The following is a 27,610-nucleotide window of genomic DNA, read 5'->3' as shown; positions in this document are numbered from 1 at the left end:
GGATCTTTGGTGGAAAAAAAGTTGGAAGACATTGACTCAAATTCATCTTAAGAAGAGTTAAGAAGCCAGAAAAGTAAAGAAAATTGAGAAACAGAAATTAAGAGCAGGAAATAGGAAGAATTCAGACTCCTTTCCCCTATTTCTTTGAGCCTAAGATGCCCTCTGTGGTACCCCAGGCTTCGAAGTACAAGTCTTCCCTGAACCTGCCTCCGGTGGGAGCCCGCCTCCAGCGGCAGGATGGAGGGATCATAACCTCTCTAGAGCAGCTTCATGAAAAAATCAACGAGATGAGGAACGTGTTCAACTCGCTGGAGAACAAGGTAGACACCCATTTCTAATCCTTGGGGTGGGCTGTGGGCTGCCAAATAAGAAAGCTGAAGAGAGAGCAGAAAAAAGATGTTAAGTCCATGTCTTCAGAATATTTTTTATTCACAAAAGAATGGCCAGTTGGTACTGGAAAACCAGTCTGTAGCAGCTAAAGAGATTAAGAGCCCTAAGCATCTTAAAGGTGAGATGTTGTCTCAGCTGTGTGATTGTGCTCACCTGGCATCTCCTCCTTGACTGATCAGCGGTTGTGAAGCTGTTTATAAAGCAGTAGGGTTACTTCTGTGGCAGGTACCCAAGGGGATCAAAGTAAAATATGGGAAGGAGATGGGCTCATACCTCAAAATTCCCAAAGTCCCTATTTAACCTGGCTGTTAGGGAAAATTTTTGATAGTTCTTAATTTTTTGAGAGTTGGGGTTCTACAGGTAAGAAAGAGTCCTTTTCCCTAGGACCCTCCTGCTGTCTTTTGGCCCCTGGGGAAAACTCCACTCATTCACCTCAGGAAGCAGTGATAATGAAACCTATTTCTGTCGGATAGTGGTTCCCTTTTTTTTCCAAGCAGGAAACCTGAGTGAATTTTGGAGCACCTGAATGAATGTCAGATTTCCTTCCTTCAATTTTAAAACTTGCATAAATTTTGCTTTGATATTACATAGCCGTTGATTTTGTTTATTTTGCTCACAGAAGATGAATTTATATAATGAGAATTACCAGATCAAAAGTAGTTGATTTAGTGAGTTAATCCACCGTGATTGACTGAATTAGGACACGCGCTGAAATCCATTGCAGAGATTAATTAAAATAAAAAATGATTGGAATGAAAAACATTGTTCATGTTGTTTCCCAGTCTTCCAGCCCCAAACACTTGACATCTTGCTTTTTTCCTCAGAATGATCTCTTCGGTTTGTCTTATTTCTCCCTCGAAAGAAAATTTTGTGAAGCACAGTGGACCACAAAACCCTATATTTTAAAAAATATGGTATAGGAGACTAAGTCATTTTATAGTGGGAGGTGCCATTGCAAGTTGGAACCATTTGGACGAGCAGATTCCAAAAATATACATTTGACGGAATGTTTAAGAAATATACATTTGATGGAATTTTAAGGCACCTGGATTTTAATTTCCATCCCTTTAAGATAAGAATACTTGGGGGATACTTTTAATTATAGAATGAACCTACTAAAAAGTTCTGTTTTAAAGAGAGATCTGTAGTAAGAGTTCCTCTACTTAGCAGAGCATAAGATCGTAAGTGTCAAGAAAGTAATGTTATTATTATCTTATTGTTATTATTACCTAAACTTTCTGTCTGTTGAAAATACTTTTTACATTTGTTCAATAAATAAAACTGAACTTTAGAAGTGCTCCATTTTCTCCACATTTCTGTCTGTGCTTAACTTTTTTCTTTCTTTCTTTTCTTTTTTTCTTTTGCTGAGGAAGACTGGCTCTGAGCTAACATCTGTTGCCAATCTTCCTCTTTTTTGCTTGAGGAAGATTGTCCCTGAGCTAACATCTGTGGCAATCTTCTTCTAGTTTTTTTTATGTGGGATGCCACCACAGCACAGCTTGAAGAGCCGTGCATAGGTCTGCACCCGGGATCCAAACCCGCAAACCCCAGGCTGCCAAAGTGGAGTGTGCAAACTTAACCACTATGCTACCGGATCAGCCCTTTGTGCTTAACTTTTTGATTTGCAACTTAAAGGAGGAGAATTAAAATTTCTCGAACACCAAGCATGCACGGCGGCAGACACTTTACCTACATTTATTAATTTAATTGTCAAGTAGCCCTGTGAAATAGATGTTACTATAGCTATTTTATGGATGAGGAAACTGCTGCAAAGAGGTTAAAAAACTTGCCAAAGGTCTTGGTACTTGTAGGAGAGAGCTAGAATTTGTACCTTTGTACCTTATCTGACTCCAAAATTGACACCCTTTTCATGGTGTGGAAGGTGACAAGAGAAGTCCAATGTGTGCATTCCTACATGATCAGGCTTGACTGCTGAAGACAATTCATATCCCTGTGAACAACAGTGCTGAGCTCCTACCATTGTAGATATTTCTGTGCCCTCCTTATGGATTAAAGCCCACTGCCACTGAAAATGTCATTCTCTCTTTTTCCATGACATCGTCTAAGCATATATATAAAAATAAATTCTTCCCTTTCAAAGAAATTCTCAGATATGCTTAGTTATTACTCTTTTATCATTTAATTTTTTTAAGGAAAAAAAGAACTGAATTTCTTCTTCTCCTAACAAGTAGGGATAATATGACCCATCCCTTCTTTCATGGAATTTGAAGAGTTACCCAATCAAGATTGTCTTTCACATGCATATGTTGCTTTTCAAGGTTTTTAAAAATCTCATTTTAATCAAAGGTGTTAGAATAAATAGCAGCTTGCAGGAATACTTGTAAACTTAATTACTTGCTTGATTTCTTGTCACTATCAAGCTTTAGCATGTGCTGTATAAAAAGGACCCTCTTTTCCCTAGATGAATGGGCCAAGGTTGTTTTAAGTTGTCCAAACTTTAGTCTACCAGTAAATGAGGTCTGTAGATTTTCAAGAGCCTGATTTCTCAAACAACAGAAAAAACCAAGGGGTCAATGGTACTACTTATAATAATTTATAGCAAGTTGAATTCACTCTTCGTGTACTGTTTAGTTGCAGGCCCTAGCCTCTGAACTCAAAACTGGTTTCACGGAAGCAATGCAAGAACTGTCAAGAATTCAACATGGAGAATATGCTTTGGAAGAGAAGGTTAAGAGCTGCAGATGTTCCATGGAAGAAAAAGTTACCGAGATGAAGAATTCATTAAACTATTTCAAGGTAGGCTCGTCTTTTGTGTCCCTGCTGAAGAGAGATTCTTGGCTTTAATATCAGAAGTAGAAAACTTCGCATTTTGCATAACAGCCAAATATCGGAATTTTCTCTTTGGCTCATTCACTAATTATCATGGAAAAACATCTATGTCATGTTTTTTTTTCTTGGATCTCTGTGTTAAAATCAGAGGCCACAATAGAAGTAAAATTTTCATCTCTCATTCATTCCACAAATACGTATTAAAAGCTTACCATGTACTAGATATTACGTTATGTTCTTTTATCCCATATACCAGATTAAATACATATCGATTCTTCTTTCCTAGGAAGAGCTGAGCAATGCCATGTCAATGATCCAGGCCATCACTTCCAAACAAGAAGAAATGCAACAGAAAATTGAACAACTTCAGCAGGAAAAGCGAAGAGAATCTCGAAAAGTGAAAGCCAAGTAAGTGTCTTACAAAAAATTTACCAAAGGCAAACCCATAAGCAATGGCTTTTATGGAGGCACAGGGAACATCTTCTCTGCTGTCGGCATAGTGCTAGCTGGCCACTGGGCCAGCATGGGATGGATGTTACAGAGCCATTAGAGTTGGTTAATACTAAAAATAGATAGAAACTGTTACAGAAAATGCACTTAATACAATAGGAAGTTAAATGAAAATGATATGCAGTGGCATGTAGAATTTGATTTCAACTGTAAAAACATGTAAAATACATCTAGAAAGATATAGTTGAAAATGGTTGTTGTAAGATACTGAAGTCGCCAGTGATTTTCTTTTTAATTAATTTTCCAAAATTTCTCTAATGCTACTATTTTACTTCTACTATTGAAAATAAATTTATGTTAAACAATATGTCAACCAGGTTGAATCAAGTAAAGTTTCAACACTAAACATATATAATCTTTATTGTTGTACATTTTTAATATTATGTGACCCTGGAGAGTGGCTTATTGTTTTCAGTGGAAGACCTGCTGCTTCCGGGTACCTTTGTGTTGCTTTGTTAAGCGAATGTCAATCATCTCAAGCAAATTGTCCCCACTGCAAACTCTGTAACGACTCTGATGATAGGGAAGTCAGTAACAGAAAAATAAGAATGTGGATATTACAATTAAAAGGTGATTTATAGGTATTTGAAATTTTTTCTCCAGCTTTGGTAATGAATTAAGATGAACCATATGAATTGTTGGTGTTTAACCATTTTTAATTTACAAAAAAAGAAATTTTGTATGGTTCAACCTAATAATTTAGAAATTTTCTTGAGTTACTCTGAGCTGACTCTCTTCTTAACCCATCAGGTATTAAGACTCTTTGTTTCTCTTCCACAGGAAAACTCAAAAAGAAGAACACACCTCACCGGCTGGGCCTCCACAAGCACAAGGCAGTCCTTTCCGTTCGATCAATATCCCTGAGCCTGTTCTTCCCAGTGAAGACTTTACCAACCTCTTGCCTTCTCAGGCCTATGAAAAAGGTACAGTTGACAAAGCATACTGAATTAGCCATGCATTTTCCCCCTTGATTCCTAAAGACGTAAGAATAGTAAGAATGGGTTTACGTCCTCCATCCTCATTAGAGGAAGATGGAGTATTGCTCAGAATTTTTCCCCTTGTGTCTGGAATTTAGAAGAATCCAGAGGATCTGAGAGACTAGGAGAGTCTTCCAAATTTTAAAAGATTTTCTCTTTTGGGAAAATGCTAATCTGAGTATTCTAAATTTCAAATGGAGTAGAAATAATTTATTGCACAATAATACTATAACAACCATAGAAGAAAAATGTTAAAAAAATTATTCACTCTAATAAATCGTTTTATTTTCCACATTACTTCTCAATCCTTGTCTCTCTGCATAGACACAAAATTGTGTGTTCTGCCTTTTTTTCAGCAAAGGTTTCACTCATATGAGAAAATCATATCTGCTCTAACTGGCAGGCAGTGATGTCAGTGTCGTCTAACTCTGTCTTCCTCCTTCCCTGGAAGACCAGAGCTGGTGCTGTCTGTGGGCTGAAATAGTCACCACCACATCCCTGATCTGAGGGATGACAGAACAGATACTAGAAAATTGTTTGCAGGCAGTACTGAAGAAACTGGCTTTCCAAGGGATGTCTGTAACCATGTTCGGTCATATGTTTGCTACGTCTTTGTATCCTCAGCAATGTCAAGCAAAGCACCTTATACACAGGAGCATGAATGAAGATATTAACATCATTTAGATGAATTTTCTTCTTCTCCTTTTTTTTTGGTCGCATGTAGAAAGTCTCCAAAAGAAGCTCAATGCCTTCTCAACCAATTGTAAGCTCCTCAAGGGCAGGACTGGTGCTTTCCCACCCTTATCGCTTAAGTGAGTGGAGCTCACTCATATATTCATAGACAATAAATGTGTTTTGAATAACTGAATTTAAAAATTAAGTCAAATGGCTTTTAATCAGTATTAACTTCAAAGTTTAGATTTGCTTTTTTATTTTTAGTTTTTTACCCATTTGTGTAGTTATTTTACATACTGATCAGTGCAGCCTGGGAAGACTCACTTCATCCACGTGGGGAATGGGTTCATCACAGGTGGCTCTATTTTCTTTGCTCCATGTCATGGAGAGCATGATATAAAAGGAGGATTTTGATAGGGAAGAATACAGGATGGGCTTGGAAATTAGAGGTCAGAGCAATGCCAGATCTGGGGCAGCTGAATGTGTTCACAAAATAAAAGACCATACTTTATATTTGCAAAGTGCCCAGATGGATTTAAGTTAGCTGCTTAGCGGTAACTCCTTCTTTCCCTCTTATGTAGGCATGGTTTATATAACATAGTTTATTCTACCGAGTTGCTGCAGAAATTTGGGAATAATGTTCCATAATATGACATTCTGGATACGATTGTTGGTAGGTTATGTTAAAACTCAGGGTCAAAGGACCAAACTTTCAGAAAGGGTTGGCTTACTTACAGTTAATTATAAAATGATACAATTGTTATCTATTGCCCCAAAATTTATTAGCTTAAAATAGCAAGCGTTCATTATGTCACAGATTCTCTGAGTCAGGAATCTGTGCACAGCTTAGCTGGGTGCCTCAGCTCAAGCTCTCTTGAGAGGTTGCAGTCAAGGCATTGGCCATTCTGCTACCCATTCATCCTTCCTTCTATCTCTCCGTTCACCTACCCATCCATCCATCCATCCATCCATCCACCCCAGGCACTGATTTAAGGGGTGGGATATAGTTATGAACAAAACAACAAATAGCCCTGTCTTCATGGAGCCTTTGTTCTGAAGGAAGCAGACAATGAACAAGATAGATAAAATATGTGGCATGGTAGACAGTGATAAGGAGAAAAATAAGGAAATGCAGGTCTGATTTTAGAGAGGGTGCCAGGTAAAGACCTAAAGGAGGTGAGAAAGTTAGCTTATGGATACAGAGGGGAAGAAAGGAAACAGCCCGTGCCGAGGTCCTGGTGGGAACGTAATTGACATGTTCAAGGAATAGCAAGAGGACCAGTGAGGCTAAAACAGAGCGAACAAGGGGAAAAATGGGAGATGGAGTTTTAAAAAAAGAAAAGAAGCAGCAGGCAGAGGAGGGGGGCAGACATTTTAGGACCTTATGATCATTATAAGTTCTTCAGCTTTTACAAAGAAATGCGAAGCCATTGGAGAGCTAAGCAGAGGAGTGACAGGGTCTGACTCACATTTTAACATCATTTTGGCTCTTCTCATCATTACCATCCTCACCATCGTAGTTAAACAATAATTTAGCTCTTACTGCGTGCAGTTTGCAAATATTAACTGATTTAATTCTCATGGTAGTCTATGAGGTAGGTACCACTTATTACGTCTTTTTGCAAATGGGAAAATAGTGCTTGCCATACTATATTGTAATTTTCCTTTTTTTACTGCTGTCTTCCCCAGTATACTGTAAACTCTGTGAGTCTGTCCCCAGTGCCTGAATAGAACATGCTAGTCCATGTTAGTGGAATGAATACTGATTGAAAACTTTCCTTTCTTTGCAGCCCAAGATTCCCGATCCATGCATGTAGGAGATAGTAATGTGAAGGGAATGATGGGTCCCGGTAAGTGGCTCCTTGAGTTCTCTTTTCTTCTAGTAATTCCACCCTTTCCCTTCTTCTACCTTCCTTGCTCCTGCTCCCTTAGTCCCCAACCAGGCATGAAAGAACACGGGCAAGATAAAGCATTATGGTTTCTAAGATTCCAAGACGTGTGCTGGAGTAAGTCAATGACTCAGTTAAACCCAAGGAGAGAGAAGGGGTAGGGAAGGTTAAGACAAAACCAGTTTTCTTGGTTCTTTCTGGCTCATTTCAATTACCAGTGAATTAACTTTTGCTGAGAACTCACAGGTGTATGTAGCATGACTTAAATTTTCTATGGACCACATATTTTATAGTTAATTTAATTTAAAATTATTTACTTATGGGGCTGGCCCGGTGGCGCAGTGGTTCTGTTCGCACATTCCGCTTCTCAGCTGCCCGGCGTTTGCTGGTTCAGATCCTGGGTGCGGACATGGCACCACTTGGCATGCCATGCTGTGGTAGGCGTCCCATGTATAAAGTAGAGGAAGATGGGCATGGATGTTAGCTCAGGGCCAGTCTTCCTCAGCAAAAAAGAGGAGCACTGGCAGTAGTTAGCTCAGGGCCACTGTTCCTCAAAATAAATAAATAAAATAATTTACTTAATAGACAATTCACCAGAATTTTATAAATTATTTCATCTCCCCTCTCTCCCTTCCTCCTTCCTTTCTGCAACTTACCATCATCAGGGCCGAGGAGGACAAATTTCAAAAGACAACATCATCTTTAGCACTGTTCTTCCTCCTCTTTCTGTATTTTCTTTCGTAGTGTGAAAGGAAGCACCTGAAAGGAAGCAAATATGAGGAGCCAATAGATAGTACTATAAGCTAATTATATTATTTTATAAATTTATTTTTTTAATTCCTTATTTAGTAGACACTACATACAAAGAGTAGAGGATGTACAGACCAGAAACAGAGAAAGGCAATCCTTTGCCACTGTGAAGACTTTTAATCCTTAATTGATATATTTAATTCTCAAGAGATAGTTGTCACTAAACAGGGGTATAATATTTAAGAGTTAGTAACAAATACAATTCTTTTTTTAAGTCAGATCGTGATGGCAGGTATTATTTTTCAGGAATGAACCCAACAACTCCAGAAGCAGAAGAAAACCTTAAGTCTTGCCTCTCAGCTGATATCCAATCCAAGGGCCATCTCCCATCTGGTGTGTGGAGGCAACTTAAGGATGGTAAAGAATGGGGTGAGGAATACGTCACAAAAGACCACCCAGATAAACTCAAGGAAACTAGCCAGGGCAGACACAGCTCCTTGGAAAATGTATTATGTGAAACCTCTCTAGCTGGTAAGTTCCAAGGGGGAATGGAGGCTGAAATTTTAAAGAGCAGGAAACCTAAGGGCTAGAATCCTTGCAATTTAGATTCAGTGGACATACAAGACCACCTTCTCTCTGGTTTCCTCTTCAGATGAACAAACTAAAGCCTACAGAGGTGAAGGGCCCCACTTGAGGTCACATGGCCAGCTGGGACTACCACCTTGGTTCTGGGTATCCATGACACTTAGTAATGTAGTGCTTTGGGGAAAAAAAGGCATAAGGTTGGTGGAGAAGAGGGCAGAATTTTGTGAGCCACTTATTCAGTGATGCGGAATTTTCAATATATGAATCTTGTGTCTACCACCAAAATGTCCAACACTGTGACAGGGTCTGTTCTCCCTTCCTCCATCCTTTCTTCCCTCCTTCCTTTCCTTCAAATCATCAGTCCTTACTGAACACTTACTACATGTCAAACAATGGTATTTCCCTCCAACTATTTTGTGGGCGGTAATTTTTTTTGTTTTGTTCTGTTTTTTGTTTTTTTTTTTTACAACCTTGTGAAATTTCAGTTGTACACTATCGTTAGTCATGTTGTAGGGGCACCACTCCCCCCTTTGTGCCCTCCCCCCACCCCCTCTTTCCCCTGGTAACCACCAATTAGTTCTCTTTGTCTCTGTGTTTAACTTCCACCTATGAGTGGAGTCATACAGAGTTCGTCTTTCTCTATCTGGCTTATTTCGCTTAACATAATACCTTCAAGGTCCATCCATATTGTTGTGAATGGGATGATTTTATCTTTTTTTATGGCTGAGTTGTATTCCGTTGTGTATATATATATATATACCATATCTTCTTTATCCAATCATTGGTTGACGGGCATTTAGGTTGCTTCCACGTCTTGGCTATTGTAAACAATGCTGCAATGAACATAGAGGTGCATGAGACTTTTGGAATTGCTGATTTCAAGTTCTTTGGATAGATACTCGGTACTGGGATGGCTGGGTTATAAGGTAGTTCTATTTTTAATTTTTTGAGAAATCTCCATACTGTTTTCTATAGTGGCTGCACTGGTTTGCATTCCCACCAGCAGTGTATGAGAGTTCCTTTTTCTGTGGGAGGTAATTTTTTAAAATTATTTTTTATTATCAAATACATGAAAATAAACAAAAAGGTGTGTTACAAAGAACAGCAGCCACCACTTTAAATTCTTTCAACAGTTTCTTCTGGTACTTGCTCCCATGTTTTAAAAAAGTTTATCCTGCTTTTTTTTTATCAGTACTTTATTGACGGTTAATTTATATAGACTAAAATTCACAAAGCCTTAGTTTAAGCTCATTGACTTTCTATATATGTAAACCCTCTTTTGACCACTACCCAGACCGTGATATATGCTATTTCTATTACCCTAGAATGTTCTGTCATGCAACTTTCCAGTCAATACCCACCCACAGAACCACTATTCTGACTTCTCTCACCATAAATTAGTTTTGTCTGCTCTTGAACTGGATGTAAATGGAATAATACAGTGTGTAGTCTTTTGTGTCTGGCTTCTTTCTCCCAATGTAATGTGTTATGTGTAATTCATTCAGTGGTTCTTTCCTTTTTATTAGTCACATTGAATAAATTTACCACAATTTCTTTACCCATTCTCCTGTTGATGGACATTTGGATTGTTTCCAGTTTAGAGCTATTATGAATAAAACTGCTACGAATGTTCTTGTACTAATCTTCTTTAGGATGTATGCCCTCATTTCTCTTGGGAGTATACCTAGGAGTAGAATCTTTAGGTTATAAGATAGGATTATGTTTAATTTTAAAAGAAAACATCAAGCAGCTTACAAAAGTGGTTGGAACATTTTATGTTCTCACCAGCGACGTCTGAGAGTTCCGGTTGCTTCACACCCTTCCCCGTATTTAGCATGGTCAGTCTTTAATTTGAGCCTTTCTCGTAGCGTACGGGTATCATATTGTAGTTTTAATTTGCACTTCCCTGACGACTAATGATGTTGAGCATCTTTTCATATGCTTATGGGATACATATATCTTCTTTTATGAAGCTCCTAAAAGTCCTTTGTCCAACTTTTAAATTGGGTTATCTTTTTATTGTCTGTTAGCAGGATTTCTTAATATGTTTTGAATATGAGTTCTTTGTCAGATACATGTATTAAGAATATTTTACTCCAGGGGCTGGCCTAGTGGTGCAGCGGTTAAGTGCCCACATTCCACTTCGGCGGCCTGGGGTTCACCGGCCCGGATCCTGGGTGCGGACATGGCACTGCTTGGCTAGCCATGCTGTGGTAGGCGTCCCACATATAAAGTAGAGGAAGATGGGCATGGATGTTAGCTCAGGGCCAGTCTTCCTCAGCAGAAAGAGGAGGATTGGCTGCAGATGTTAGCTCAGGGCTAATCTTCCTTAACAAAAAAAGAATATTTTACTCCAGTTTTTGGCTTGCTTTTTCACTTTCTTAATAGTCTTCTGATGAACAGAGCTTTTTAGTTTTGATGAAGTTCAATTTTGATTTGTGTGTCCTTCCAAGAAATCTTTGCTATCCAAAGGTTGTAAAGATTTTAGCTTTCACAATTAGGTCTATGACTTAATAACGGATAAATTTTGATGTGTCGTGTGAGGAAGGAGTTCAGGTTCATTTTTTTCCCCCATATAGCTGTCCAGTTGCCTCAGCACTGTTTACTGAAAAGACTTTCCTTTCCACGTTGAATTGCATAGGGACGGTCCAGTGATCATATATGGGTGGGTCTAATTCTAGATTCTATATTCTTTTATTCCAATTAGCAGAGAATTGACATCTTGAGAGTACTGAGTCCTCCAATTGAAGAACATGGTATACGTTTCCATTTACATAGATATTTTCAAATTTTCTTAGCAATTCACAGAAAATCTATCATTTACATTCTTTTTATTTTTAAAGCATTTGTCCTAGAGACCTCTGTCACCCTACTCCATTCTGGCCCATTGCACTGCTACCATCCAAGGACTTCCCAGGCTTCCTAGAAATTCCCTTCATCTTTCTCTTATGTTAGATTCCTCTGTGTGTGTGTTTTTAAATCTTGTGTGTCCTTCCTCAGCTACTCCTTGTTTTGACGGAAACCATCATCCAGCAGCTTCTGCATACTTGCACAAATGTTGATAATTTAATTGAATAGAAAATCATTTTCCCTCATCATTTTGAAACAATTATTCCATTGTCTTCTAACTTCTAATGTGGTTATTGGAAAGTCCAATACCATTCTGATCTCCAGTCCTTTATAAGTTACCTGATTTTTCTCCCTGGTAACTTTTAGGATCTTCTCTTTATCTTTAGTGTGCTAAATTTTCACAGTAATCTAGTGTACCTTACAATGATGTGCCTCTTTTTCATTATTTATGCAGAACACAATGGGCCTTTTCCTCTGGAAATACGTGTCCTGGTATTTTTTGTCTATTATTAATTTGATAATATCTTCTCATCCATTTTCTTTCCTTTTTCTGAAACTACTGCTAATTTGATGTCAGATTTCCTGGATTGATTTCCTCTACTGCCATCTTATTCTCTTCTATTTTTCTTCAATACATCTCTTTCTTTTTGGGGAGGGGAGAGAGGGAGGCAAGAGATTTCCTGGACTTTATCTTCTACTCTTTTATCTTTTAAAAATACCAAAAAGTTTCTTCTTCTTTTTTTGGATTATTTTGTTTTTTAAAAAAATTAGCATCTTATAATTATTAAATGCTAGAATATTTTTCTCATATCTTTTTGAGGATATAAATTATAAGATTTAAAAAAAATTTTCTTTTGTTCCTGCATTGTCTGTTTATTCAGGGTTCCCCCTCCCCATTTCAAAAAATATACGTGTATACACTTTTTTCTTCTCTTTCTTTTACAGTGTAAGCTTGATTCGAATGTCTGAGGATCCATAGCTAATTACTTATATCTAAGAGAGAGGCCCTAAATAAAAACAAACCTGAAAAGTCTGTATTGGCCAAACTTATCGATATGTAGGCTTCATTATGGGCCAATCAGCCTGCAAATTAACTTTTGGATAGGTGACCTCTTTGAGTCAGTGTCTCTAGCCTTTTTCCCTTGGGCAGTTCAGCTTCTCCAGTGGAAGATGCTCCAGTCTCTTGCCTGGAGAGTATAAGTGTGGCTGCTGGCATTCTGGGACCTGCAGGGAAAGGGGCTGAGGGGAATCTCCGTGTTGAGTATGCAAGCCTTCTCTGAATCCTTTTATTTTCATTTTAGCATCTCAACTCTGACTCTGCTATGTCTGCTGTCTTTCACCCAGGTCCTAGAGAGCAGGGCTTCTCTAGTTTAATTTTTCTCATTTCCCATGGGGTGCAAATGAGGAAGCCATCTGGCATTGGAATGGGGAACTGGAAATTCGATTGCACTTTATGTAGACTATGTCTCCTGTTTTCAGCATTGCCCCTTACTTACACTTTCTGTGGTGCCTCCAATCCTTGAGCCTTTCTGCATCTCAGCAGATGAGAACACCAAGGTCTTGTGTCCTGTACTCTGCTGAATTATTTACCATGCCTCCATCCCGTTTTCCATCTTCCAAAAACTTGCTGTCTCTTTTATTGCTTTCCACATCTTTTTATTGCTTTCTATCATTTAGGAGGGTTTTGAGAAGGAGGGGTTAACAAAAATTCCCTCTTTTGGTTTATTTTTAAAGCGAAAAGACAGACTGTGGCTCTAGAACTGCTTGAATCAGAAAGAAAATACGTCATTAACATCTCTCTGATCCTGAAGATCAAGGCAACATTCCAGGGGTCAGACGGAAAGAGGAATTCAAAAGAGAGAAGGTATCCATGTGTTCATTGCCTTTGCTTTTCAGATTGATTAATATTTAAGGTAAGTTGTTTGTTTCCACTTTGGGAATTCTGGGACCTGTGAAGAGTTCCAGAAATAGTTTTTGAAAAGAGAATAGGAAGTGACAGCAGGTAACCCCTGGCAAGTCTCAAGTTTAGATTTTCAGCAGATAAGAAAATGAGTATAGTCTCCTGGGCCTTCAGTGTCTCTGGCGTGTCTATTAAGAACCTAAAAGGAGAATAAATCCTATGGAGAGAAGGCACTGCTCTCTATTGCCATCTGCATGTCCTCTGGGGATAACGGGTGTCCTGGAGGTACAAGGGAACGGATGCAGTGGAGGTCTGAAGCACTAAGTGGCCATTAGATAAATGACACAGGGCTGATGTAACTCTGAACTTGGACCTTTCTTATGATGCGTTCAGGTGATCCCATCGTGCTGGATAACGCATGAGTCTGTGGTGTTGTGTGTGTGTGTGTATACCTGCGTCGTGGGGCAATGCTTCCAAAGGTCTGCAGTGTAGTGTAAGAGCATGCTAGCCTCCTGCTAGCATGAGTGACAAGTGACAAGCCTCCTCCATCTATATCCGTTCATAATATTTAGATTTTCTCTGCTTCCCTCTCTGTTGGGAGAAAGCAGGAAGGAGGAAACAATGATTCGGTGGAAAAGACTAATGTAATGAAGATGTAATAATCCAGATTAATTGAGGAAAAAGCCAATCCAAACAATGGAAAGTCTGGATTATGGACTATTATGGACAAATGTAGCATTATTACTTTAAATATTCTCTCAGGTAATATACACTGGTGGTTCACAAATTGACTCTACCTAGGGAGGCCCCTAATTGTGTTTTCCTGCTCCTTATTATCCCCCCAGTTTTACTTGGCTTTGCAGCTGTCAGAATATACCACGTAACCAAAGCACAATGCTCACCTATCTGAATGACTGAAGTGAGAAAGTATTCTCTGACAAACCCACAAGCGGCTTGACTATTTTCAAGAATTATTTTACTGCAAAACTGAGGTAAACAAAATAGAAAGTAACAACAAACAGAAAGGGTAATACAGCACAGCTAAAGATGTGAGCAATAGTGGCTCTGGACTGGGCTTCACTTTCTCTCAGTGGCCACCCAGAGTCTCGTTGGTCCTTCCTTCTCCATCTGACCACTTAATTCCTTCCCCCTTCTAGACCCCAATCCAGCTTGTCCCACCCTCCCAGATTGCCCCTTCAGCCCTCTGAGAAGTCTCTATGGCCTCTAGCTATCTTGCTGTTGCCAAACACCTGCTCAGTTTACATTATCAAGTCTAAAGCCGAGTCTACCTTTCGGTGCGGCTTTGCTCCGCATCTAAGATTCTAAGCCAGCAGCATCTCTCTCTAGTCTGTGAAAATTTAGGGACCAGGCAATGAGAGAGAAAGAGGGGATTGTTTATTCTGGATCACAGGAACCAGGTCTTGTGCTAGATACCTCATTTATAACTTCACGAAATCTTCACAAGAACCCTGTGAGTCCTACCTTATAGATGAAGAAACGAAGCTCCAGAGTTTAAAGCCTCACAGCCAATTAGTGCCAGAATTCAAACCCAGGCCTGGCTGGCCCTGTACCTTGTGCTCTTTCAATATCACACTGCTTCTCTGAGTACCTCACGGTTTCAAAGAAACCACCCTGACTAACAGTAATATGTCCAGTTTCTCAGATAAACAGAAGCAGCCTTTCTGTCTCTCCCTATTTCAACACTCAGGCTTCCTCTTAATAGCCTATAAGCTTTTCCTTCAGCTCCCAGCTGATTTATCAAGTAGGGATACTGGATAGGTTCTTAGCTCACTGAAGCTCTTTTCTACCTGCTGTCACTTCCTGGTTCTCTAAGATGTTCTCTTATGATGCATTACTGAGGAAGGAGTGGAACTTTCCCCCACATCTTGAGGTTAAAAAAAATCAAAACTGCCACATAATCCTCAATGAAAGTAAGATAACAGTTATTTCTCATATCCATGATAATGCTACTCATTTAAGTTATTACAAAGCTAACCTCTTTTCTTCTCATAGAACAAGAAGAGAAAACCTTCAACTCAATACTCTTAGTACTACTATGAGGTTTCTGGTTCTGAGCATTGCGCTGTTGCCATCTTTCCACCCTTGGGTTAGATTTTCATTATCCTTCTTCACTCACCATACTTCTTTTTTCCAAGCTTTTCTGAAGCGTCTATGTGTACATTAAATAGACCAGTGGAATGAAATACAGAATGCAATGAGACCACTCCTTTTCCCTGTGGATATTTTTCCCCATGCAAAGATTAAAATAAATTTATTAACATGTACTACCTTTCCCGTTACAAACCACAAGCCTTCAGCACTTTTTTTCTCCTGTTGAGAAGTCACCTGGGGGTGAAAATAACATCCACCATGGCTACAACCTGACCCTCAAACCTGAGGTTGTCATATCTTCTCAAACCTATAAGATAAAACTTCGGGTTTTCCCTAGAAAAAAGTGAAGTGCTCAAGAGCCTCCTCTGCCCTTTTCTAGTCAGCCCTGCCTCTGGCTGAAAGAGCTGGAAGCTGCGGGGCACAGGCTGCCAGCTGAAGCCTGAGTGGATCTTGTGGGCTGTTGCTCATTTGTTGGAATATCACAGAAGTTGGAGTTCTTGGCTTTTTCTGTCTGATTCACCCAGATAGAGCCACAACCTCAGGATCAAACAGCCCTGTCTGAACGCCTGTGGGGAGGGACAAAGTCAGCTTGACAGGATTGCCAGTTAGATTTATAAACTAAACTCGGGCGCCACATGCACCAACTCAATAAGCTGTATGCTACAGATCACCACCAGGTGGCACATGTTTCATTATCGATGCCCATCAAATTTGGTTACATCCTGCTGCTGAAGCTCAGGAGTTACTTTGGCCTAAAAGTGAACTGGCAAGAGCTAAGTTATTAATTTGAAACTATAACTGGATTTTTCTTCATTGCTTTTAGTTTATTTCCCTCATTAAGTACTGTATTGTGGGAGTTGAAATTACTTTGAAGGCTTTAAAAAGAATAAACTATTTGCGTTGCCATAATTTCACCCCCAGTAGGAAACAGACAAGAAGTTGAGCACTTAATACTTTCATCATTGTCAAAAAGTTTCTTCTGGGAGTCGAGTCTGGCTCCAGGCAAAAGAATGAAATAGGTTAAGCGTGTCTATACTTCTCGACTTCTTTCTCCCTCTGCTCTCCATCTCCTGGTTCACCTCCTCCACACTCCTCCCAAATTTCAAATAATATCCTTATTAAATTAATATAAAGATTTTAAAGCCTGTTTTCAATATTTGGTATAGAAGCCACTGTAGGTCATCGCTCTTCCTGTAACTTATGTGCTTCCGCTATACTTGATGGGAGCGTTAGCCTTCTCTGACCCCACCCTGAAATCTCAAGCTATTACCCCAGTGGACAGTCCAGAAGGATGTTGATATCAGCTCTCCAACCCTGCATATACACTGGCACAGTGTAGCAGAAGGCAGATTTCTTGAAAGAAAAAAAAGAAAGGGAGGGGCTGGCCCCGTGGCCGAGTGGTTAAGTTCGCGTGCTCCGCTGCAGGTGGCCCAGTGTTTCGTTGGTTCGAATCCTGGGCGCGGACATGGCACTGCTCATCAGACCACGCTGAGGCAGCGTCCCACATGCCACAACTAGAAGAACCCACAACGAAGAATATACAACTATGTACCAGGGGGCTTTGGGGAGAAAAAGGAAAAAATAAAATCTTTAAAAAAATAAAAAAAAAGAAAAAAAGAAAGGGAAAGGAGAGAAGAGGAAAGGAAAGAAAAAGAGAAGAGAGAATCCAAGACATATTACATAACCTATATGGAGAACCCATCACAAGGTCAGCTCTCACCATAGTGCCCTAACATCTTTCGGTGTCACACCAGGAATATTACTCAAAGTCATCAATAGCCTCTGGGTGGGGAGAATCTTTCACTTGTAGATATTTTGCTGGTGCAATGTTTCACTCTTTCAGCTTGATCAGCTGTGCTTTTCTCCATCAGTTTTATGGTCTTCTCCCAGTCAAACTGTGTCCTAGCCACCAGCCTGAATTCTCTCTGATCTGGACAGGGATTACTTAGATCTCCAAGCCCACTGCACTAGCCGCATGAGCTCTGATGAGGAGGCCTCTCCTCTTGTGCTTACAGATCAGCTGGCTTCACATACATGGAGACTCACGGTATAGGAGATGGAGGGGCGGAAGATAGGAGTGGAAGGAATCCTTATATCTTTTCAGAGGGGGCTGTGTACACTATTCTGGTGTTTGTGTGTCTTCTCTGAGCTGCAGCCCCAGGGGAGTCTTTGCTCTACTTGGAAAAACCTCCTCCCAAACTGGTGTCTTTGGTACTGTTCTCTACAAAGATCTGCTTGTTCAGGGTTGGCAAAGCACTCTAATTAGATCCTGGGGAAATATCCAAATAAGTTCGGCTCTCCATGACAAGCAGGTCATCACTTTCATCTTTGTTAAACTTGTGATCTTGAAAGATGAGGGAACATACTTTCAATTCCCCTAAGTCATCAAGTTAGAGTTCAGATTCTTGCTGTGGCCCAACAAGACTCCAATTCCTTCTCTTTCCTCCTTCCTCATTCCTATATACCTCTGATCACCCTACCCTTCTACATCCAGTCCGCATTTTTCTTCCCCCATGATTCTCTTTCTAGCTCTCCTCTCCATCCCATCCTTCTCTGACTTCTCTCTTCCTCCCTTCACTTCTTCTGAAATAATGAGGCACATTGAGAGATAGGGGAGCAGAATATGATAATAGTAAGGGAGCTCTGTGCAACTCCAGGGAATAGCAGGCCAGGCCTAGTCTGTAGCCTCGCCAGGGAAGACTCTGTCCTTGCCCAGAATTACTCTTAGAAGCTTTCAAAAGAGAGGAGAAAAGGAACACTTTCATACTCCTACCCCCTGAGCTTTTAGTTGTCAGCTTTAAACAAATTTCCCTACTTACTTAAGTAGCAGTCTCCTATGTAGTAGCTGAGAATGACCAAGTGCTACCTTAGTGCTGTTATCTACAATACTAATTAGAATAGACAGACTATAGTGCACAAGAGAGAGTAACTTTAAAACATCAAAAAGTGGAGCTGGCCTGTGGCCGAGTGGTTGGGTTCGTGTGCTCCGCTTCGCTGGCCCAGAGTTTCGCCCGTTCGGATCCTGGGCGCCGACGTGGCACCGCTCATCGGGCCATGCTGAGGCAGCGTCCCACATAGCACAACCAGAAGGACCTACAACTAGAATATACAACTATGCATTGGGAGGGGCTTTTTTTAAAAAAAAGTTTTTTCCTTCTTCTCCCCAAAGCCCCCCAGTACATAGTTGTGTATTCTAGTTGTGGGTCTTTCTAGTTGTGGCATGTGGGACGCTGCCTCAGCATGGCCCAATGAGTGGTGCCATGTCCACACCCGGGATCTGAACTGGTGAAACCCTGGCTACTGCAGCAGAGCACACAAACCCAACCACTCAGCCATGGGGCTGGCCTAATTGGGGGACTTTAGAAGAAGAAGAAGAAGAAGAAGAAATAAAAAGATTGGCAATGGATGTTAGCTCAGGTGCCAATCTTAAAAAAAAAAATAAAAAAAGATTTCCTTTAGAATTTCCACTGAGTGTCACATAAATGAATATACTAGTTTGGGTTGACAACATCTGTTCAAGTGATGTGCTCTTTGTTAGTTCAATACACATTTGTATAGGAGCCATCGGTAAAGGGGTCTTTTTATAGTCTGAGGATATCTGCTATGAGGTCTACAATGACAAACCTTTTTTTAAAATCCTCAATGAAAACCTGTGACTCAGAATATTTTCAATGACTGGGAAAATGGCACCTGCTGCACATAATGCTTGTAGGGCCTTTTCTTCTCTCCTCCTGGTTTGTGTGATCCTCTCTCTATTCCGTTTCAAGCCTCTTCCCTGGCTCTTTACGGTACCTTGTCCAGCAGCACCTGGATCTGCTTCATGCTCTGCAGGAAAGGGTCCTGAAGTGGCCGCGCCAAGGAGTCCTTGGAGACTTATTTCTTAAGTTAACAAATGATGAGGTAAGGTTTTTTTTTAATCCTTTATAAACTTGAATTATATGCATCTGTGTGTTCCTTGTCTGCTTCTCTTAATGGAGAATCTAGAATCAGTGAATTTTAGAGTTAGAAAAACTGCTGAGATCTAGTCTAAACTTCTCATTCTACAGATAATGAAATAAATTTCAAAGAAATTAAGACTTTGCTGAAATCACCCAGCCAGCTAGATAGTTGTAGATGTGACTAGAACCCAAGTCTTCCAACTTCCAGTTCATCACTTTCCACTGTACTGTGATGGCCCAATGTATTCAATTACTGTACTATAATTGAGTATTCATGTGTGTGTGTGTGTGTGTGTATATCTGTATAAATATATTTACACACACACATATATCTATACATACATATAAAATAAGTACTTGAGAGTTTGTATATATGTATGTAGTTTCATACACAATTTCATTCCTTAGAGATTTTTAAAAATCTCTAAGCTATTTGTCTTGAACGCTTCTTGTTTTTACCTCCTTGAGAAAGGATGGATGCTAAGTTTTGAAATCTCTACAATGTTCTACAAAGAAATATGATCCAGGCTGGAAGTTTCTAACTCAATGCCTACGGGGCCAGATAGTGAAACAAATGAGTGGAAGTGAACTGAATGTCATACAGTACGGACTGCTGGAAAGTGAGCTTAAGTGGAGCATATATGCTTTTCTATAAGGAATAGCTACTCAGCTTTACCCAACTACATGCAGGAAAAAAAGGACTAGAGTTGACAGATCTTCTCATATTTTAAGAGAAGCTAGAAATCCAGAATTTTGTGTGAAATTTTCTTATTTTAAAAATATTGTGTGGACTAATTAAAATTGGTCCGCAAGCCAGATTGTTCCTGCAATCAACCTCTGTATATCAATGATTCTCAACTGTGGGTAATAATATAAAGTTTGCAAATTATTTACTTGTATAGATTAGAGTGAATGTAGGGCTATCCCTCTAATATCACTTTTACTCGTTTGTATTTACTATGCTTTCTTGGGCTGAGAATTGTTACATCTATGGGAATATAATTTCAGAAGCTGAGAACTATTTTCCTGAGGGCATTTGGATAGGCAAATATGCAATTTGTGGAAATACGCAATTAGTGAAAAAAGTTGAGAACCACGGGTCTAGACCCTATGAGGTGGGTTGGACCAAGTTCCTCATTTAGATGTAGATTGAAATTAAAAGTAATTTAAAAACAAATATGCATTTTTATTAACAATTTAAAAATACTTTTTCAACTTACATGATCCCTTCTCTCTGCCTTGGTTTATCATTTCCCTTTCTCTTGTTAAAGCTGGGCTACTAAGTTTTGGTTCCCAAGTCCTTAGGGATATCTACCTTAAAACCAAAAAGATTTTTTAAAAGCTGAATTAAAAAACCAAAAAGATATTAATAAACACATTAAATGAGTGATTAAAGTAATCTCTGCAAAGTACTACTTTTTTTTTTTTTTTTTGGTGAGGAAGATTCACTCTGAGCCAATCTTCCTCTTTTTTTGCATGAGGAAGATTAGTCCTGAGCTAACATCTGTGCCTGTCTTCCTCTATTTTGTATGTGGGTTGCTGCCACATCATGGCTTGATGAGTCGTGTAGGTCCACAGAAGGGATCTGAAACCGTGAAGCAGGGCTGTGGAAGTGGAGCCATCAGACTTAAGCACTATGTCACATGGTTGGCCCCATACTCCTTTTTTATATACATGACTCTATAAAAATATTAGTTGTTATCATGCTTATTTCCAGGTTCTTACCATGTATTTCTTGTGTTTGTTTTCAAGAATAATTTTTTGGATTATTATGTTGCCTACCTGAGGGACCTGCCGGAATGCATCTCCTTGGTTCATGTTGTTGTTCTGAAGGAGGTAAGTTAACTCTACGAGTGCACTGCCCTTTGTTTACACATCTATCTATATGATGTTGCTCATTCATGCAGGATATGCAGCACATGCACTCTGAGCTTGTCTTCCAGGCTGGAGAATGGCTTGAACAACCACTGATGCTCCTACCTGGGGTTAAAGGAACTCACTCAAGGATCAGTGCCATTGATTTCGTCCTTGCCCTCCCTTACTGACCCTGTGTTCCATTCCACTGAAAGTATAGATGAAGTAAACAGGGGTTCTAAGCAAAGATCTTCAGGCTGCAGCTTGCATGCTGTATGAAGGGTTTTGTTTCATTTTAGGCTCAGACAATATGAATCTGAATATTCAACTCATATAAACTGAATATTAAACTCAAGTCATCCTGTGTCTGTCAGTTTATAAGATCATAAAGTGGCTCTAGTCATGTTGCTTTAATTATTGCTACTGAAGTGATATATTAGATGCTCAATAAACACATACAAATATATAACAATTCTAGCTATTTTAGGTCAATAGGAAAAAACTGTATCAGCAGCCCTAAAGCCAAGAGTTCATCAAGTTTCACAAGTGGTGAGGGACTCTGTCTTATTAGCCTTCTACATCAACCTCCCACTACTGCCAACCCTGTATAACGCCTACTGTATGTCAGCAGTCAGCAACTATTTGAGAAAGGGAAAGGAAGAGAATAGAAGGGACATGGAGAAAATCCAACATGTTTCCTGCTGCCAGGCCAGCTGTTCAGTTTCTAATCATATTCCTTTGCCTACTCTCAGGGGGCTCCAATCCACCCTAGTGCTTATTAGGAAACCATTGTAATGATTACTTGCTGAAGAACCTCGATGAATTCATTCAACTCAAATACAATCTATTGAGTACCCACTTCTGTCTAGCGTGTGCTAAGATGGGGGGGAGGGGCAAGGAAGGGTTAGTTTGGAAAGTTGGGTGGATTCAAAAGAAGTATATGATATTCTTCCTGCTAGAGAAGTGTTGTGTCCTTGAGTATGTCCCTGAGCAAGTGGCCTCTCTGATGACATATCAATGCTTCACGACACTCTAGAGGAAGAAAACGCTCTGGGAGTTAACCTTTCCTACTCTTGTGGGGCTGACTCTGGGGTTCTGCAGCCAGAGCTGGAGGAACACTGAGGAGTGACTCTACCTTTCTTTCATTCAGGGTGATGAAGATATTAAATCTGACATCTACACACTGTTTTTTCACATAGTCCAGCGCATCCCTGAATATCTGATACATCTGCAGGTAGGCATGGCTGTGCAAGCCACCAAACCGATTTTCACACTAAACAATTGTTTTTGGCTTCCAACTGAGAAATACTGTAAAGGGTCAAAGAATCATTAATATTTCAAAGAAGCATTTAAATAATTTAGATTGTTATGATTACTCCATCCCCACCTTGTGGTATGAGCTAAAATCTCAATCTCTAAAAACTTTTGGTTCATGATGCCTGCCTTTGAAGTACAGTCTGCATTTACCAGCAGTCCACATCTCTGCTGATCCAGGATCTTTCTATAGCAGCTCCTGCTAGACTCTGAGTACCTATTCAGTCCCTTCTACCATGGTTCTACAGCCATCTAAATGCAACCCTCTGTCCCCTCCCCCCATCCCCTACCAGCATCTAAGAAATACCTAGGTAACCTGCCCACTTAACCGCTATCCTGACTGCTCTCTTTGGGCTTGGGCCCAAAGGTCTACCATACATTGCTTATGTCTATGTCAGAGAAGAAGCATGAAGAAGGTGACCAGCTGGCTTCTTCACACCAGTTTCCCACAGGGCTTGTAGCACCTTGGAGGAAGTAGAGTCTAGAGAGAGGCTCATCACCCACCCACTCCCACCCCCACCAGCCCCTCTTCTTCCCACCACCCACCTGTTCTGGTTTCATTGCTGACTGACCTTCCTAAGTAATCCATTGAAAGCATCTTAGAAATGCTTGGAATTTATCTTAGGTAGAAGTGCCCAGTATCAATAATAAAAAGACTTTCAGTTGTCTGTGGCTTTAGATCTTAAAATCATTTTCTCACAATAATTATCTAATTTAATCCTTTCAACAGTCTCACAAAATAGGTATCATTACTACTATTTTTTAGATGAGGAAATGGAGAGCTAAAGAAGTTAAGTAACTTGCCCAAGTTAACACATCTAGTAGGTAAAAAAAACTAGGACTGAAACCCAGGCTTGCAAGCGATATGGTAAATAAGAGCCCTGGTTCTACTGTCTAGCTTGAGTTCAAATCCTGGCTCCACTACTCATTAGATGTGTGACCTAATGAAGATTACTTAACTTTGCTGTGCCTTAGTTTTCTTATTTGTTAAATGGAGGTAATAATTGTACCTATCTAACCAGGTTGTAGTAAACACTAAATGAGAAAATATAAAGGGCTTAGTACTTGGCAATAGGAAGCACTCACTAAATGTTAGCTTTCCCAAATCCAACTAGCATGCCTGTTGCATTACAGCACAGTAGGCAATATAACAGGAGGGCCACCAGGCCAGACTTGATCATAAACATTCTCCCCTTCCAGCCTGCCTTGAATCTTGACATTCTCACCATTGGTCTGACTCCTTTGAGTTAAAAGGCATTGCTTATAGACAGTAATTGTTAGAATGACTCCATTACCTTGGAGATCTAATCAGTAGATCCTTCTAACTTTTCAGATGGAATTGTCTTACGTTCACATCCAACCCAAACAGGAGCAATAGTAACTAATATTTTCCCTTGCTGTGATGGACAAAGAGAACGGCAATTTGACCTTTTAGCTTATAATTAGATTGGCTGTATGTATTGTTGTTTTGATTAAATGGCTACCAAACTCTCACAACAGATCAAGGCAAGGTGCAGAAGAGACAAACAACTTTTCATTCTAATTATGCAATTCTGCTTCCTTTTTTCCTCCATCCAGAATGTTCTGAAGTTCACAGAGCAGGAACACCCTGACTATTACCTACTTCTGGTGTGTGTTCAGCGCCTTCGAGTATTTATCTCACACTACACCCTGCTGTTTCAATGCAATGAGGACCTGCTCATTCAGAAACGGAAAAAGCTCAAGAAGTAAGGTTCTGATGGTGCAGTCTAGAGGGCTGATCAAAGGTTTCTGAGAACAGGGATGCAGATAGCCAGCGTGGGTGGCTGTCACAAGTAACCACATTGTATGTTAAGTGGCTGAAGTGCAGTAAAGGGAGGCAGAAGAGAAGAGAGAAGGGGAGGGAAGAGAGGTGGCCAGGCTGGCTATAGGATGGAGGCCCCTATTACCTGGTGGAAAGTATTTTAGGAAAATAAGCACTTTCACTCTCATGCCTATGCAGACCCCAGCTTAACTCAGCTTGCTAACTACCTCAACAATAGTTCAGTTTCCCTAAACTTACCAGGTTTAAAATTGCAGCATAAAGGCCAGAATGTGGTTTTCTTCAACAATTCAGCAAATATTATGGAGCACCCATTGTGTATCAGGCACCGTTCTATGCACTAAATATGCTGCAATGAACAAAACAGACAAAAATCTCTGCCACATGAAGCTTACTCTCTAGACCTGGACAGCCAGTAATAAATAAGTTAGCTGGTGATAAGTGCTATGGATAAAAATAAAACAAATAAGAGGGGAGGTGGTGGTTGAACAGATTTCACCCTAAGAAGGCACAGAAAGAGCTGATTAGGAAGAATCTGGGCTTCAGAAGTAAGAGAAACAACCCATAGCAGAGCTTCCTAATGCCTTGGATTTCCTTCAACCTCATCTCAGTCCAATGAGGAAAACAGAATCATTTCTCTGGGTACTTCAAACCAGAAAAAGATGCTATCTCCCAAGCCACGGCTCCTCTAATGGAGGACATCTCCGCGTACCACCCCTTTCCCCAACTCAATTCAGCCAATTAATTGGCATCCTTACGCCTGCCCAGCATCCAGCTTGTACCCTATTATGTAAGCAACCTGGTTTGTAGAGGGCCCTGGAGAGACAGAGAGAAATTCACAGCTGAGCTTCATCTGAGAAAATTTGTCTCTCTTTCTTGGCATAATCTGTGTGTTCAGAGAACCGATTTCCCACTGTACATCCTGAGAATTATTACTTCCATTCTGTTAGGTCATCCATGGCGAAGCTGTACAAAGGGCTGGCTTCTCAGTGTGCAAATGCCGGGCAAGATGCTTCCCCCACTGCAGGTCCTGAGGCCGTCCGTGACAGTGGGATCCACTCAGAAGAGATGCTGCAACCCTACCCTTCTACTCCCAGTTCTGGTCCTGCTGTCACGTAAGCACCTGTTGCTGTGGAAAGGGTAATAGCAATGCCCTTGTGTCCCAGGCAGTCTACCCCAGGTAGGGTAGCAGTCCAGTCTGGATTAGGAGTATGACCTACAGGACTCCTCCCTCCCTCTTGCCCCATCAGGCAGGCAAGGAGCTGATCCAATGCTTGGGTCCCAGAGGAAGGCACTAATGTTAAGGGACAGGCCTAGAGGCTGGAGGTTACTTCCAACACTTTCAACACACAGGAGCACCCTCTACCTACAGCATGAGTCTCTTTGGGTTTGGACAATGATAGAAGAGGAGAGAGTACCACAGAGAGGAAGGCATTTTACAGCCTTAAGTTGTAAAATGGTGGGAACCCCCTTAAGTTCTCTGAAAGACATAGTGGAGGGAAAAGGAATCCCAGTCAGGTGTCAGAAGTCTGGGCTCTGAGGATAAGAAACAGGTCTGAGGTGGTGCAGAGAGGACCTTCCCAATCCTCCTTGAAGATTCCTCAGAAAAGGACTTCATAAGCTCCGTTCTTCACTTTTGACAGCTTTTCCAAAAGCTGTTCTGGGCAGTGGATGGATTTGACAGTCTTTTAAAGTCTCTGCACATAACCCTCTAGCAGACTAAACTGGATTCTCATTCAGCAAACTTCTTGACAACGTTTAGGATAAGGATTAGTCTGTTTAAATACCTGGAACTCCTTTACCTCTGAAGGATAAGGATAAAGTCAATTAGTTGCTTTTGAAACCAGGACTTTTGGTAGGATTAAAGGAAACCCAAACTCAAAATTCCAAATCCCCACTTTACCAAATACAGGCAGTTCTCACAAAACTAATTCCTTAGACTATAATTTCTGCTTTGGGTTTTATTAAGGAAAATTTAGATGTCGTGCAAGAAGCTACTTTTCTAAAATTACAATAAAGTGAGAGGTAGGCAAGCGAGGTTTCTTCAAGTTTTAATTACTACAGTTTTGAGAATGTCAATTACAATCACTGGAAGGAGCAACTGATCAAAATAAATCCTGTTTCCTCTTTCTGCTCTCATCTCTTAAAATTATGAGAACATTTATCAGTGAGAGATGAAAATGCAAATACAGAAGCAGGAAAGCAGAATGATACATAATCATTCTGAAACCTATGAGACATTAACCTTTCTATAAACAGAGCCCAGGATGATTTTCCTCCTATAAAGAAAATCCTAGAAGTCCTGTAGGGAGAGAACTCTACACAGAAAAAACACCCTTCCTGGGTAGAGAGTGGGAGAGAGGCAGGAGGTGGATATGTACTTTGTGGATCACTTCAACTCTTAAGACAATGATAAAACTTTATCTTCTTTAAGTGTAACAAGCAGAGCCAAAAAATGAAATCCCTACAGATTATACCCACACTGAACGGGCTATTATGCACTCTGTTGGGAAAACAGCTAGAAAAAACTCAACAACAATCTCCCAAGTTAAAAGAGAAGTCAAGTCAGGTCAATATTTCATTTTATTATTTCTTTTCACCTCTGTGCAACCTAATTTTCATCTTAATTTCACCAAAGAAAGATATTCAGCGTGTGTTTATATCTGTGTTCTTTATGCATTTTTGTGGTAGAATGAAATATGAATACATAAACTAGCAGAATAACCAGTTTGGGTGGGTGTATAGCAGTCCACTCACATCTGTCTGGCAACTAAATTCCAGCAGAACTGGAAAATCTCAACCAATCTGATGGGTATGCTATCCTAGTATGCTATGTTAACTATTCGTTATCCATGATTAAACAAAGAAACCCTCCATGAAACTGGGCATATCCAGAGTGAGAGCCTTTTCACATTGGTAACGTTTTTTGTCAGTGGAAGTTCCAGATGACTTACACAGGCATGCTTTATAGCCACAAGTAATTTTTTAGTTATTATGAAAATTTCACACGTACACAAAAGAGTACAGTGAAGCCCATATACCATCATCCAGATTCAACAGTTAGGAAGATCATGCCACACTGACTTCATCTAGGAATTGTTTTTAAGCATGAAGATCCATGAGTCGAACAAAAGTTGTTTCCATTATTTTGCATGACTCTGCTAGGGCAAGAAAGGGAGAGAAGGGAGAAGAGAGGTGCCTTGGGGTCTTGACACGTGGTGGGGAGGATCAGAGCCTCCACATGGGGAGTGATGACTGTCCTTGGCTCACCGGTC

At 40.2% G+C, this 27,610-nt stretch overlaps 1 protein-coding gene across 1 annotated transcript in view; it reads left to right on the top strand.

The window, feature by feature from the left end:
- Positions 1 to 27,610, top strand: part of ARHGEF33 (Rho guanine nucleotide exchange factor 33) — a 66,372-nt gene that overhangs the window by 25,524 nt on the left and 13,238 nt on the right. The window contains exons 4-14 of the mRNA XM_046660831.1: positions 2,983 to 3,147; positions 3,467 to 3,588; positions 4,471 to 4,613; positions 7,133 to 7,192; positions 8,288 to 8,512; positions 13,151 to 13,280; positions 19,196 to 19,328; positions 21,119 to 21,202; positions 22,371 to 22,454; positions 24,113 to 24,261; positions 25,286 to 25,450. Of these exons, the coding sequence (XP_046516787.1) occupies positions 2,983 to 3,147; positions 3,467 to 3,588; positions 4,471 to 4,613; positions 7,133 to 7,192; positions 8,288 to 8,512; positions 13,151 to 13,280; positions 19,196 to 19,328; positions 21,119 to 21,202; positions 22,371 to 22,454; positions 24,113 to 24,261; positions 25,286 to 25,450 (1,460 nt within the window). The remainder of the gene's footprint in view (positions 1 to 2,982; positions 3,148 to 3,466; positions 3,589 to 4,470; positions 4,614 to 7,132; positions 7,193 to 8,287; positions 8,513 to 13,150; positions 13,281 to 19,195; positions 19,329 to 21,118; positions 21,203 to 22,370; positions 22,455 to 24,112; positions 24,262 to 25,285; positions 25,451 to 27,610) is intronic.

The sequence above is a fragment of the Equus quagga genome, chromosome 5 (genome assembly GCF_021613505.1).
Source record: "Equus quagga isolate Etosha38 chromosome 5, UCLA_HA_Equagga_1.0, whole genome shotgun sequence".
Taxonomy (NCBI): domain Eukaryota; kingdom Metazoa; phylum Chordata; class Mammalia; order Perissodactyla; family Equidae; genus Equus; species Equus quagga.
This window is presented reverse-complemented; position numbering and strand designations above follow the sequence as displayed.